This window comes from Dendropsophus ebraccatus, chromosome 14 (genome assembly GCF_027789765.1).
Source record: "Dendropsophus ebraccatus isolate aDenEbr1 chromosome 14, aDenEbr1.pat, whole genome shotgun sequence".
NCBI lineage: Eukaryota > Metazoa > Chordata > Amphibia > Anura > Hylidae > Dendropsophus > Dendropsophus ebraccatus.
This window is the reverse complement of record NC_091467.1, coordinates 27,141,510-27,157,065: the sequence shown is the minus strand read 5'-3', so window position 1 is coordinate 27,157,065 and position 15,556 is coordinate 27,141,510. Positions and strand designations below refer to the sequence as shown.

Genomic DNA, 15,556 nt, shown 5'->3' with positions numbered 1-15,556 from the left:
CATAAAAGACTTGTTCTTTATTAAAGTTGAATCTGTAAAATTACATGTAGTAAAATGAAAATACACACGCTAGACACGTTTCGGCCGTTGGCCTTTGTCACAGCAAAAACACCAACAACTGGCACAAATAACAACAACAAACACAGAGACAAATATAATAAAAACATCTAAAATCACATGACATGGGGGCCCTTTAAAAATCAAAGGGGAAAAAAGCCCAGGACACACGGATATGCCCAATACAGAGGACCAAATCCTGGATCGAAACTTAATATTGCAGTTGCCCTACTAGAATCCGGAAATGTATAAGGCAAAAAGATGTGCAAAAACAAAGGCTAACGATAGCTGTGCTAAACAAGCAGAGGCAAAGTGCAATGCTTAAGTATCACCCGATAACAGGAGGGTCCTTGTCGAGGTCCACTGCTCCCCACCCGTCACTACCCCCTATTGGGTGATACTTAAGCATTGCACTTTGCCCCTGTTGGTTTTGCACAGCTATTGTTAGCCTTCATTTTTGCACATAACATGTCTTTTTCTTTGTTATGGTAACTAAAATCTGAATATATATATATATTTATTTTGTGTGCGTGTGTGTATATATATATAATATATATATATATATATATATATACACACACAGTGGTGCCTTGGATTATGAGCATAATTGGTTCTGGGACTGTGCTTGTAATCCAAATCCACTCTTAAACCAAAGCACATTTTCCCATAAGAAATCATAGAATTGCAGACAATTGGTTCCACACCCCAAAAATAATGATTTATTATTCTGAATAACATGTAAAACAGATGAAACAAACATTCATAAACAGCAGAATATGTGATATTATAAGTTACTGTACAGTATAGCAATCAGCATGTGATGTATAATGTATAGTAACTGCATAACCCTGATAACACAGCAGCAGTTTGTAGATACAGGGTGGAACTACAGATCCCCATAATGCAGTAGCGTAGTACAACGGGCTAGAATAGAGAAGCAGGAAAGCTGTCAGAGGTCACATGACCGCAATGGGGAAGGGGTGTTTGTTCAGCATGGGAATATGTGGGCACAATATAGCAGCACTCTCTGTCCGAGGAGACAGGGGTTACAGCTATGAAGAGATTACCTACACAGTCCTGTCCCCGGATGCAAGCCCCAGCCTGAAGTGGATCTGCCATGATTTGGAAGGTGAGGGAGACTTCCTGGGTCAGAGTACAGAGCTGTAGACCCCGCTATACAGACCATGCCACTCCCTAACTCACGCTCCCACCCAGTACAGGGAGCTCTTAAACCAAAGCAATGCTCCTAAACCTAGTCACAATTTTGGAAAACTGTGAGCTCTTAAACCAAAACGCTCTTAAACCAAGTTACTCTTAAACCAAGGTGCCACTGTATATATATATTTATTTATTTATTTATTTATTTTGTGTGCGTGTATGTGTGTAAAAATATAAATCTTTTTTTTTTACTTATTTCGTAGTATAATGACTTCTAGCATTCAGACAGGCCAAGGATGCATGCTCTCTTTTTCTAATGTAATCAGGAGCTTTTCCAGCTTGGCAATAGTGCTACTTTGCTGCCATCTGCTGGTAGAATGGTTTCACTGCAAAATTTTACCACTGTGCCAGAAACTTCCTGCAGACCTGACTCTTACCAAATATCCATATACATGGAGGTCATATCTTAAGAAAGGACAGAAGCTTTAGCTGTTTTGTTTGTTTTTTTACATTTTTTTATGCTGTAATACAGTAGCATCTTAAAGTATTCCTGGACTTTAGTGCACATCTTCCAAGATCTGCTATAAACATTGATCACAGTCTTGCCAGTTCTCTTCTGCCCAGTTAGAAACTCTTTTAATTGATTTCTTATATCTGTTTCTGGGAAAGCATCTAGATTTCCCATACTTCTCAATGGAATACCCGATAAGTTCTAATAACAGCAATGTAGTTCTGCAAAGAATAGACTAACTATAATGTCTAAGAACAACTGACAATTATTGTGTCATTATAGTAGAACATACAGTCCCTGACAGAAGTTCTGTCGCTTCTCCATGTTGCGGAAACATTTTAACGAAAATAAATTGGCTTCACTGCTGAAATACTGATCACTTAATAAACACAGGTCAGATTTTAGCAAGACAAAAGTTTTGTCGCCCACAGAAAGTAATGTGAAAATCAATAAATAATTCACTTCAAATACAAAGCTATGTTTCCTAACATTGGTGAATGAAGTTGTGCTGCTATTAGAGCCATATTTAATATTTTGTGCGACTTCCATGAGCTTGAGGGACGGCATTCATGCGTTTCCACAATGATTCAGACCATTTATTGATGAAGTCATCAGGAATAGCAGAGAATGCAGTCTTCCATGCCTCTCAGAGGTCATCAAGATTCTTTGGTTTTGTCTTCCAAGCTTCCTCTTTTATCCTACCCCAAACCTACTCAATGACGTTCATGTCTGGTGACCGGGCTGCACAGTCCTGGCGCTCCATGAAGTTCATGTCTGGTGAGGTGACCGGGTTGGCCAGTCCTGGAGCTCCATGACGTTCATGTCTGGTGACCGGGCTGGCCAGTCCTGGAGCACCTTGATCTTCTTTGCCTTGAGGAACTTTGATGTAGAGATGGATGGCTGAGATGGAGCACCATCCTGCTGCAAAATGTTACCCCTTTTATGAATGGGAATGTAAGAGGTAGCTAATACTTCTTGATATTTTAGGCTATTGTTATTACCTTTCACCTTGCAAATGTTTCACACACCCCCACACTGAATGTAACCCCAGACCATGATCTTGCCACCATCAAACGTAACTGTTTTCTGGGTGTATCTTGGATCTATACGGGCTCCAGTAGGTCTCCTGGTGTATTTGCAGCAGCTGTGGAGTAATTCATCTGAGAAATCCACCTTCTGCCACTTTTCCAGCGTCCATCCGTTTAGAAGTCTGTGGGCCTTGGCCAATGCCATGCGGTTTTTTACTTGCCTTTAGTGCTGGCATCTGGGCACTGATTCCTCCATGGAGGCCATTTCCAGACAGAACCCTACAAACTGTTCTAGCTGACACAGGGACTTGAGGTGACCAGGCATGTTGGAGCTCTGCTTCAGTGGAAGAGGGACTGGCTTTTGATTCTCGAACCAAAAAACGTTCCTCCTGAGCAGTTGTCTTGCGGGGTCTGCCGGACCTGGGCTTGTCAAAAACATCTCCAGTCTCTTCAAATCTTTTTTTAATTCTTTGTACTTGACGCTGAGACACATTAAAGGTGCCAGCCACCTCTGCAGTGGATCCGGTCTTCAGCCTCTTGATAATCCAGGCTTTGGTTGCAGGGGGGATTTTTCGCATGTTGTCAGAGCTCAAGTTGCAGTTCAAGTGAAGGTCTGGGGTGCTGGCTTTCTTTTTATAACATATCCTTGTATTTGAAGTGAATTATTTGTTTGATTTTCACATTACTTTCTGTGGGCGACAAAACTTTTGTCTAGAGATGAGCGAACCTGGAGCATGCTCGAGTCCATTCGAACCCGAACTTTCGGCATTTGATTAGCGGGGGCTGCTGAAGTTGGATAAAGCCCTAAGGCTATGTGGAAAACATGGATATAGTCATTGGCTGTATCTATGTTTTCCAGACAACCTTAGAGCTTTATCCAAGTTCAGCAGCCCCAGCTAATCAAATGCCGAAAGTTTGGGTTCGGATCGACTCGAACCCGAACCCGGTTCGCTCTTCTCTACTTTTGTCTTGCCAGAATCTGACCTTTCTGTGTTCATTAATTGATCAATATTTCAGCATTGATGCAAATTTATTTTCGTTACAAAAAACTCATATGGGAGGGTTTCATCTTTCATATGAGTGATTTCTAAAACCAATGGATGAATTTTAGGTCAGGTTATAAGCTTTGGTTACCACAACATGGATAAGCGACAGAACTTCTGTCAGGGACTGTATAATACAGTGCTATTGCTCTCTGTCATCAGCCCATCTGTAGACCTGACAATGTTTGTCTCCACACAGGGCTATCTCCAGTAGCCTGGCCCAGAAGAGGCCTGGTTATTTGTTTTGCCTACCGGACCAGGGGTTCCTGAAATCTTCAGTGCATGGCTGCTTGCATCTCCCGTTGACTCCTGCCAAGCTGGACCCCTCCAAATTCTGTGAGGAGGCTGCCAGATACCCACCAGCAAGCTCCTGCAATATCCAAGTGCCTGACAGCAAACCAACCGCCCAGAATGATACCAAACACACTGCGTCAGCGGAAATCAGCCGCCATGTCAAAGACGCCTCTACAATCACAGGTATATGGCCACCTTACTATGCCTCTGTCTGGGGCCGCATGACCACAGGGCATTGTGGTGGTGTTTATGCAGTGTTTGGTTATTAGACTGTAAGAAATATTTCCACTTTATCTAATATATAATAAAATTGCACCATGATGAGCCTGATTAACCTTTACTACCTACATCTCCCCATCTAAATTTTTATAACATTAGTGGCCCACTGCCAGGCCCGGACTGGCAATCTTCCACACTGGTCAGGTACCCGATGGGCCGTCACTGCGTCTATTTAATGGGCCTCCTATAGGCCTCTGCTCTGTCCACTCACAGAATCCAGACCCTATGAATTAGTATTCTGCGAGGATTAAGAGTGGCCACTGTGGGTCATCTAAATTACCCTTACCCACTTCTTTTATATTTGGAAACGGAATTTTGTTATGTAATAGCTATAACATATACTGTAATATAAAAGAATATGTATTAAACAGGGTTTTCTAGTTTGGAGATAGCTTTTTATAGAGCATTATGATCAAGTAGAGTCCCATGTCCAGAAGCCTTATTAGGCCGAGTGAAGAGGAGCTACGTTTTAGTGACTCATTACACAGATGACACATAGGTTTTATTGGGTAATGTGTGATACTTGCATTTTCCTGTGGGGGTGCTGCACGGAAACTGAACTCTAGCTGCTGGGTTCCCCATAGTCATTTTCACACATGTAAGTATAAGTACAATAAGCAACTGCATATCTATAATTCCATATAATGTATATGTAATTATGTGTTGAGTTCTCCTGCAGCGCCACCACAGGGGAAATAAAGCATTACACACTGAGGGCTAAAATCAGTGAATATTCCTTGTAATGCTCAGATGTCCTAAATCAAACATATTCGGAAAGCTTTTAGCTTAAAGGATATCAGCTAGGTTTATCTGTTTCTGCAAAAATGATTAAACGTATGCGACCATCATTATAAATTCTTCATGGTAACACTGTTGAATATTTCTATTTGTGTATTGTATAGTATTAATATGTTGCCACAGTAAAGGAATTTTCTCTGTCAGGGACAATGTCACAGATGGACACCAGAGGGCAGTGTTGTGCCTGAAATCTCTCTAGCCCCCTAGCTGCCACCATCTGTAATAGCACCTAGTTGAATGTCATAATAATGTACTGTACAATGTTTGTTTGCAAACCTCAAAAGGACGTAATTCTTCTCCTATCAGCACGGTAATATTGGGAGCCCCTACCCCCTAATAGTAAAGAAGTCCCTGGGTCATCCTCCTCTGTCAGGGCTATATTCGGCTCCTACTGCTGGTGTTGAGTTTTTCCAAGCTTCCGAATGACAATTCGTATTAGGGCAAAATGACGCAGTATAGTTATCTGTGGTGCCTATTCATTACAGTACAGTTATTGGTGATGCCTATTCATTACAGTACAGTTATTGGTGATGCCTATTCATTACAGTACCATTATGAGTGGTTGCCAATTCACTTTAATACAGATATCAGTGGTGCCCATTCACTATGGTATAGTTATTAGTGGTGCCCACTCATTACAGTACAGTTATTGGTGGTGCCCATTCATTATAGTACAGTTATCTGTGATACCTATTTGTTACAGTACCATTATCAGTGTTGTCCATTCATTACAGTACCATTATTGGTGGTGCCTATTTGTTAATGGTACTGTATTTAATAGGCACCACCAATAATGTTACTGTAATGAATGGGCAACACCTATAATAGTACTGTTACAAATAGGCACCACAGGTAACTATACTGTAGTAAATGGGCACCACAGATAACTATACTGTAATGAATAGGCACCACAGATAATTATACTATAATGAATGGGCACCACCATTAATGGTACTGTATCTGGGGTGCCCATTCATTATAGTATAGTTATCGGTAGTGCCCATTCATTACAGTACAGTTATTGATGATGCCCATTTATTACAGTATAATTATCTGTGGTGCCCATTTTTACTACAGTATAGTATTTGGTGGTGCCTATTAGTAACAGTACCACTATTAGTGGTGCATATTAGTAACAGTACCACTATTGGTGGTGCACATTAGTAACAGTACCACTATTGGTGATGCCCATTAGTAACAGTACCACTATTGGTGGTGCCTATTAGTAACAGTACCACTATTGGTGATGCCCCATTAGTAACAGTACCACTATTGGTGGTGCCTATTAGTAACAGTACCACTATTGGTGGTGCCTATTAGTAACAGTACCACTATTGGTGGTGCCTATTAGTAACAGTACCACTATTGGTGGTGCCTATTAGTAACAGTACCACTATTGGTGGTGGCTATTAGTTACAGTACCATTATCGGCAGTGTCTGTTCATTGACAGCAAGCAAAAATCTTGGACAAATAGATAGGAAAGTGCAGAGAATTTTTCATAATTTGTTTGCAAATTATAAAAAAAACCTCTTTTAGTCTCTGTTGTGATAGGGGGTGAGAGTGCATCCTTCATTAACTCCTTCTTTTCCCGTCTCCAGATGTGTGCACCAGTGGGGACGTCCCAGAGGTGGAGATCATCAGCCTGCTGCAGGAGAAGCTCCCGCACTACACCCTGCGGGCCGACACCATGTTTGGCTATGAGCACGATGACTGGCTGCACACCCCTCTGCTCCCGGCAGACTTGCCTCTGCGCCTCACCCCTGAGCAGATAGACGAAACCTTAAAGTATTTCCGTAAGTTCACTATGAACATGTTATCTTTTGACGTACTGCGTGGCCCTGATTCATTGTACTTGGCAATACCATAGACAGTGAATACAGTGGTGGCATGCTTCGAGCCCCATTGCAGGGGCCTAGTGGTCAGACCCCCTGTGATCCGACACTCATCCCTATCCTGTGGATAAGGGATAGGTTATTTTAACTGAGAATACCCCTTTAGGGTAGCTTCACACGAATCGGATTCACTGCTGATTTTAGGCTGCGAGTTTGCAGAGAAATCCGCTGAGAATCCTGGTACTGTCACTTCAATTGGGTTACATACCCGCAGTGGAACTTTCATGTAACCCAGTTCCTTTAACCCCCCGCAGCATACATTACCTGTGCACTTATTGGCTGAGTGGGACCGATGGGAGCCGGGAGCCTTACATGCAGCCGCAGCGCCGAGCAGGTAATGTATACTGTGGGCTGTGGGGGGTAAAAGGAACTGGGTTACGTACTAAATTCTGCTGCGGGTATGTAACTCTATTGAAGTGACAGTACCAGGATTCGCAGAGGATTTCTCCGCAAACTCGCAGCCTGAAATCCACTGTGAATCCGATACGTGTGAAGCTTCCCTTAGGGTGCGTTCACACCTACAGGGTCCTCAGCAGATCTGCAGCAGATTTGATGGTGTAGATTTGATGCTGTGTTCAGTTATTTAGATCAAATCTGCTGCGGATCCGCACCATCAAATCCGCAGCGAGACGGTACGTGTGAACCCCCCCCCCCCCCTAAGGTGGTCATACACACTAAATAAATAAACTTTGCATGAACTGGACGACTATATATGTAAAGGGGCCTCCCAAATTTCCTCTAACGGCACATATCAGGAGAAACCTGGGACCTCTTTTTCAATCTGGTTTTGGTTTGTTTTCCAAAAGAAACAGCTCCACTGTTGTCAGTGGTTATATTTGGTATTGCAGCATGCACTGATCTACAATACAAGGCACAACCTATAGACAAGGGTGGCACTGATTCTTGAAAAATAATGCAGACCCTATCATCTTCTATAACCTCCCTGAGCTGTATTAAAGGTAATGGGATCACAAGCTACACCTTTTATTTCCCTAGCAATAAACCTCTAGTATTCACAGATTTGAATTGTCAACAAGGTCATAAATCCAGAGCTCCATATGAAAGGATCCCACAATCCCTCACTCCCCGCCTCCTGGCTATACAAACTTTTGTCATGGTAAACTGTGAGGGTTGTGATGTGATCCGGATCCCTCCCCTCTCCTTGCTGTCCTCCATTGGTGACGTGCTGCCTGTCACATCCGCATCTCAGGAGCGGGAAATCCAGGCTGTCACTCAGGAATCCAGACAAACATCTCGGCACAACAATAAGAAGCAGACTGTGCGGGGAAGTGTCCATGTGTGGTGGCACACAGTGCAGGGCCTGGTGCGATGCCTGAGGCCTTATGATGGTTATGCAATATTTCCTGATAGTGATGTCTCTACAGGAGATTACCTCCATAACATGGTGCAAGAGTGTGACCCAATCTCTGTGTACCTCCATGTAGAACTGTAGGCATACGAGTCCTGAATACAGCCTGGGGTGTAGGCATCCATACGGCGAACCTTATACTTCTATCATTTGTAGCTGGACATCCCTTAATACACAGGGCAATGGGGGGCTGACGAATGAGGATTCTTCCACATTCAGTGAGAATTCATTTTCTCATTCGTTGGCTGATAGATAGGATTTGCTATGTGTGACAACTGTGGTGGCTGTGAATGTGTAGTCGCCTGTTATTATAGAGTGAACAGAGTAAAATCTTGAAGGATTTTTTTTCCTGCTGGGTCAGGGAAAAAACTGCATACTTACCTAGTCCTGGTCCCTCACTGCTCCTCCTCAGCTTGCATTCTTCTCCTTTCTGTGCCCTGATTTCCCTTCTATGGAGAGGAGTCTGATTCGGCTGATTATCTCCCCGTGTAATGGAGACAACAATCATCTGATGAAACAATCATTGGCTGATCGCAGCTGACCGCACAATGCTACATAACACGTAATAGCGATGTGTGACCGACAGCTGATGATTGCCCAAACAGCTGCAGCGCGCGGTGCGGGAACGCATACAGAGCGCAGGAGTAGACTGGGAGCGTGGACAGGTGAAGTATTAGCGGTTTGGGCAAGGGTTGCACGGACACCGTTAGCCCTTGCTAAACGATTATCGGGTTGTGTAATAGGCTCAGTAAATAAGCCCCGATCTAGCACATTGGCGCTCATTTACAGTATTGATTGGGCCTTCATTGGCCCATATAGAAGACCCTTAGTCCCATAGACTGAAAGTGGTCATACATGACCATCATCATTCTGTTCCCACTTCTTTCAAATACTCGTTGGGATTCTCAGTCAACATCGAACATCCTGCGGTTAGGCCATGATTTAGGATCAACCACTTTACCTTTCTTATATAAAAAGAGAATGTTGGTTTGGGCTTTTCTTTTTTCTCGTCTGCCCCCCCCCCCCCTTCCCCGCCGTTCTGTGTACACAGGGTAAAGTACTACCTGTTCTATATTATATATGTGCAAATATAAAGGTAAAACTGTAAACTGATAAACTGTATTCAGCTGCCACGTTATAGACCGTAGATAGCTGGATGTTTACTCCAAACATCTGTTTCTTAAAGGGGAAATCAGTAGCCCAAGGGCCAAACCTCCCCGTTGTTTATAGTCCCAGAGGATCCTGTAGTGCAGCTATCTCCAGTCTGTGGATCTCTAGTGCAAAACTGCACCTCCCAGCATGCCCCAGTCTTATGCATTGATGGACATTGTAATGCATTGGTTCCTGCAGAAGACGACCCCATTTGGAGGTGACCTTGAATTCAATAACTTATCACTGTTTCTTATGGATTATTCACAAATAACCTGTAGATCTAATAAAAACCAGCGCCGCAGGCACGACACATGCATGTTCTATAGACACAAGACTTTATATCTAATCTGGTATTTATCTTCCCATCGATTCTAGCCACAATTCACACCTGCGCCGCACTCACGCTCCCTTTGTGTCTTTACTGGCAACAAGTACAAAGGTTACACTTCTGAGGAGACGGCTTCCTACACCCTCCTTGTTGTGATACGGGACAAGGAGCGGGTGGCTATAACCTCTCACTGAGCGCCCCATCCCCCGTGACCCTGGGGCACAGCCACCTGTTCTTCTAACACGTCTTCGTCTTCATCAGCGGTCACATACCCAGACTATGGCAGTGTTGTGTTCTGCAGGAATTTATTCCTATTTCTAATGTAAATTGTATATATATAACAGCGCCACTCTTGTCAATGGGTAGTGTCTAGTACTACAGCTTAGTACTGGTGCTGATTATGCAAAGGAAATAGACACTTTGCACCAATCCTGAACAACGTCTTTAAATGGGTTGTCCAGTCCCTCTCTCTTTAAAGGGGTACCCTGGTGGAAAAAAAAAACATTTTCAAATCAGTTGGTGTCAGAAAGTTATACAGATTTGTAATTTACTTCTATTTAAAATTCTCCAGTCTTCCAGTACTTATCAGCTGCTGTATGTCCTGCAGGAAGTGGTGTAATCTCTTCAGTCTGACACAGTGCTCTCTGCTGCCACCTCTGTCCATGTCAGGAACTGTCCAAAGCAGGGGCAAATCCCCATAGAAAACCTCTCCTGCTCTGGACAGTTCCTGACATGGACAGAGGTGGCAGCAGAGAGCACTGTGTCGGACTGGAAAAAATACACCACTTCCTGCAGGATATACAGCAGCTGATAAGTACTAAAAGGCTCAAGTAATTTACATATCTGTATAACTTTCTGTTACTGGTTGATTTAAAAGAAACATTTTTTGCTTCAGTCAGATCTGAGGGGGAAGAGTGACCAGACAACTACTTTAGGTATAAAGTTTCTTTTTTATACTTAAAGGGATTGTCCAGTATAAATGGATACATGGAAAGTCGCTTTCATCTCCATATAGAAGTTGACATCTGGATATTGAGGCTTTCCAGATTTTGATAATATATACAGTTATAGGAATGTCTCATTTACCCCACAAGACTTTGTGTAGCCACAAGGCAGGGAGCGAGGGATTATGGGAGCTCATAGGCAGCGCACTACTCTGCCCGCACTTGTTTAATGTTCCTGCTCTGCAAAGCCTCAAGCTATAGAGCTGCGTTCAGACAATGGTTTATACAGTGATAATCTCCCTGTAAGTGCAGTCAACTATAATGACAAGAAGACCACTTAGTATGTGTCATGGAGGTGCATTATGGCTGTTTCCTATGATATATTCACTATGTGGTGAACTCTGCTGGGAAGCTGTAAGAAGTAATTCATCACCTCTAAGGGAATCTTCAGTCTCTATTCACATGATGTTTCTGGGCTCCATCACTAGTATATAGGCCCTGATACACAAAGCGATTTATCAACTCCAATGTGATCAGACTTCTTTTTTTATTGGAACCATTAAAAGTGATCAATCAATACGTTTTTGGAGCATCTCCTTAGTTATGGCATATTATAGATCAACTGATATCAGAAAGTTCTCAAGTCTTCCAGTACTCATCAGCTGCTGTATGTCCTGCAGGAAGTAATGTATTCTTTCCAATCTGACACAGAGCTCTCTGCTGCCACCTCTGTCCATGACAGGAACTGTTCAGAGTAGTAGCAAATCCCAATAGAAAACCTCTCCTGCTCTGGACAGTTCCTGACACACACAGTAGTGGCAGCAGAGAGCACTAGTTCTATTAAAAAATCTTCCAGTACTTATCAGCTGCTATATGTTCTGCAGGAAGTCATATTCTTTCCAGTCTGAACAGCAGAAGAAGTTTTTTATGGGAATTTACTACTGCTCCAGATAGTTCCTGACATGGACAAAGGTGGCAGCAGAGAGCACTGTGTCTAATTGGAAAGAATACACCACTTTCTGCAGGACATACAGCAACTCATAAGTACTGGAAGACTTTACATTTTTTAATAGAATTCAATTACAAATCTGTTTAAGTTTCTGACAGTTGATTTGAAAACTTTTTTTTTCATCGGAGTACTCCTTTAACTTAAGAAGAGCTGGAAACAGTCTGAACGTTTCTCAAGTTAAAAACATAAACATTTCTTGGGCCGCTCCTTCCACTGCTATGTGTACACAGGGTAAAGTACTAGAAGTTATATATTATATATGTGTGTAAATATAAAGGTAGGAACAAGCCTGACACTTTATAGTGCTGAATTATATTATGCTGATGCAATTCTAGACCTACAGTCTCTTAAAGAGAAAGGAAAGCGACCCAGATGGCACAAATCCATTTTATTCCACCTAGATGCCAAGGTTGCTACTGTTTGGGCAGCTAGGGGGTTTAACGACTCATGTGTAATGTAGCACAATCAGTTTCCGAGCCCGTTCTATATGTCTGATGTATTTTATGCTTCATACCTTCCACCATTTTTGTAGCTTGTCTATTATCAATATCTTTTTGTACTCCAGATGTGGTCTCACCAGAGCTCTATACAGTGGCATCACAATCTCCCTCTTCCTAATGGTTATACCTCTAGCTATACAGCCCAGCATACCATTTTATATATATATGTATATATATATATATACAGCCCAGCATACGATTTGTTTTCCCTACCACCTGGTTGTACTGGTGACTGATTTTAAAGAGGATGTACCACCAGGTACATCCTCTTTAAGCTGAACAGACGGATCGAACTGCGCCGTCAGGGGGAAGCCGGTGCCACGGTCCATTTTTCGGACTGCGACCCGGTTCCCGTGCTCGGCGCCGTTCTATGCACCGGAACCGGCCTGTGCTCAAGCACTGGAGGCCGGCCGGGTAGCTCCCAGTGGGAGGGAAATCCCTCCCCTGTATGACGCGGCTCCCTTAGAATGAATGGAGCCGCGTCATACAGGGGAGGGAATTTCCTCCCATTGGGGGCGGCCCGGCCGGCCTCCAGTGCTTGAGTACCGGCCGGTTCCGGTGCATAGAACGGCGCCGTGCTCGGGAACCGGGGCGCAGTCAGAAAAACGGACCGTGGCACCGGCTTCCCCGTGACGGCGCCGTTCGATCCGTCGATTCAGCTTAAAGAGGATGTACCTGGTGGTACATCCTCTTTAAGGCTGTCAGAAATCACTACCCCTAAATCCTTCTTCTCTGAAGTCTTTGCCAACACAGATCTGCCGATATGAAACTCGTTTTAGAGGATTCCTCCTCCCCAGGTGCATAATTTTACATAACTAGTCTCTGCTCAGTATATACACCATTAACAACAATCCTCTGATATCTATCCTTCAGCCAACTACAAATCCACTGAACTATCCACGGATTAAGTCCATCTAATCAGCTCTTTATGGGGAACTGTATCAAAAGCTTTGCTGAAGTCCAGATAGGCGATATCCACAGCACCACCTTCATCCAGCACTTTTGTAGTCGATATCAGGATATGCCTTCAGTAAAGAAAGGCTATTTTGGGTCCAATAAATGAATAGTTCTTTGAAGTGACCCTCACCTATCGCTAGGATGACGTGGCACTAAAGTTCAGTGTGGCATCCTTCTGATTCTACATTGTCGTGTACTAACAACGATGGACCCAAATACATGGCATCTGGAAAAGGCCTGTAGTGTGCCACTACATGTTTTCTTTTTCTTCTTACACCTCTCTCACTCTAGTGTCACAGGTTAGGACAGGAGGCCGCTGTTCCTTACTCCAACCACTAGATGTTGCACTCACACAGCACAGCTGCAGCTAACACTGTGTAGCTAAACATACACTTCCCTTTATAGTTACTACTTCCCTTTAGTTGTTAGTTAGTGCCTGGCAGGACGTGCATATAGTTGTTCCTGCAGCTAGTTACCCAACCACTATGGGTCACGAGACAAGACCCCTAGGGAAACCGGAGACAAGTGAGTCTTCACTTGCTAAAACAGGACGGTCGAGCACCTTAGAGAAAGGGATAGATTACTCAAGACTGGACCTGCAGTAGAGCACAGCGCCAGCAAGCCGCTCTCTACTGACAAGACACTCAGTTTTGTAGATAGGGTTCTACAAGCCAGCTACACCCAGGGCAGAGACCTGGGACTCGTACTACCCCAGTAGGACGGAAACCTGGCACTGTGGGGCAGAAGGCCTTTAGGTATGATAACTGGGACTCATCCACACAGGAGTGTAAGGATTATTCAAACACTCTAAAGAGATGGGAGGAGAAACCCTCAAGGACTTTGGGATCCAACAGCGATCTTCTAAAGTGCCAAGCGCAGGTTAAAAATGGAGTTGCGTGGTAATAATAAATAGCCGCATTTGCGGTAACCACAAAATGTAGCTCCCAGTCAAACTGGTAAAAAACAAATAATTTATTGGTAGTAGCGACGCGTTTCGGCACCAGCATCCATGGGTGCCTTTCTCAAGCCTAACAGCAGTCCTAGATATCACCTTATTTATACATACATAGTACTACAGGTCTCAGCACGGCACTTCCGGTATCCCGGAACGCCGCCGATGTTAACTCGCAATCATCGGATACTTCATTGGACATCAAATGCCGTTAATTATACAAATATAACACAATACATGCTACAAAACAGAACACTGATCTTGTACTTACAGTCCCAAGACCTCCGTCCATGATCCCCTTGCCGGAACTACGTGCGGCTACGGCGGAAGTGACATGGAGCGCAATGGGTTAGTGTACAAGATCTACGTTATCAGCGTAATACTACGTAAAGAGGGTAAGTACATTAGTAGAAATAACGCCTGCAGACCACTAGATGGACACTATCTTAGGACTACACTTGACCACCACAATATCGTCAGGTGTAACCCAGCACTCAAGATTATATATATCAATAGTACAAATATCCTAAGTGGTACTACCCATACATAAAATCAATAAAATCAATAAATGGGATATTTAACAACAATAATATTTAGATGTGTTCAATGAGTTCATTCAAACCGTCAGGATGTAATGATTGGATTCTATATATCCAATATGTTTCGCATTTATTTAATGCAGCAATTCTATTATATGTTCCTATTGGAATTTGCTCAATAGGAATGATTAAAATTTTATTAAAATCTCTATTATGTGCAATAGTGAGATGGCGCGATAAACTATGTTTTAAAAATCCTTTTGCTGTGTTATGTCTGTGTGATATGTTATGTCTTTTTAAAACATAGTTTATCGCGCCATCTCACTATTGCACATAATAGAGATTTTAATAAAATTTTAATCATTCCTATTGAGCAAATTCCAATAGGAACATATAATAGAATTGCTGCATTAAATAAACGCGAAACATATTGGATATATAGAATCCAATCATTACATCCTGACGGTTTGAATGAACTCATTGAACACATCTAAATATTATTGTTGTTAAATATCCCATTTATTGATTTTATTGATTTTATGTATGGGTAGTACCACTTAGGATATTTGTACTATTGATATATATAATCTTGAGTGCTGGGTTACACCTGACGATATTGTGGTGGTCAAGTGTAGTCCTAAGATAGTGTCCATCTAGTGGTCTGCAGGCGTTATTTCTACTAATGTACTTACCCTCTTTACGTAGTATTACGCTGATAACGTAGATCTTGTACACTAACCCATTG

The 15,556-nt window shown here is 42.9% G+C and overlaps 1 protein-coding gene across 2 annotated transcripts in view; it reads left to right on the top strand.

The window, feature by feature from the left end:
• Positions 1–15,556, top strand: part of LOC138771764 (trafficking kinesin-binding protein 1-like) — a 50,206-nt gene that overhangs the window by 6,976 nt on the left and 27,674 nt on the right. For both annotated transcript variants that reach the window (XM_069951744.1, XM_069951746.1), the window contains exons 2-3: positions 3,997–4,274; positions 6,768–6,962. In XM_069951744.1, coding sequence (XP_069807845.1) covers positions 3,997–4,274; positions 6,768–6,962 — 473 coding nt within the window. The remainder of the gene's footprint in view (positions 1–3,996; positions 4,275–6,767; positions 6,963–15,556) is intronic.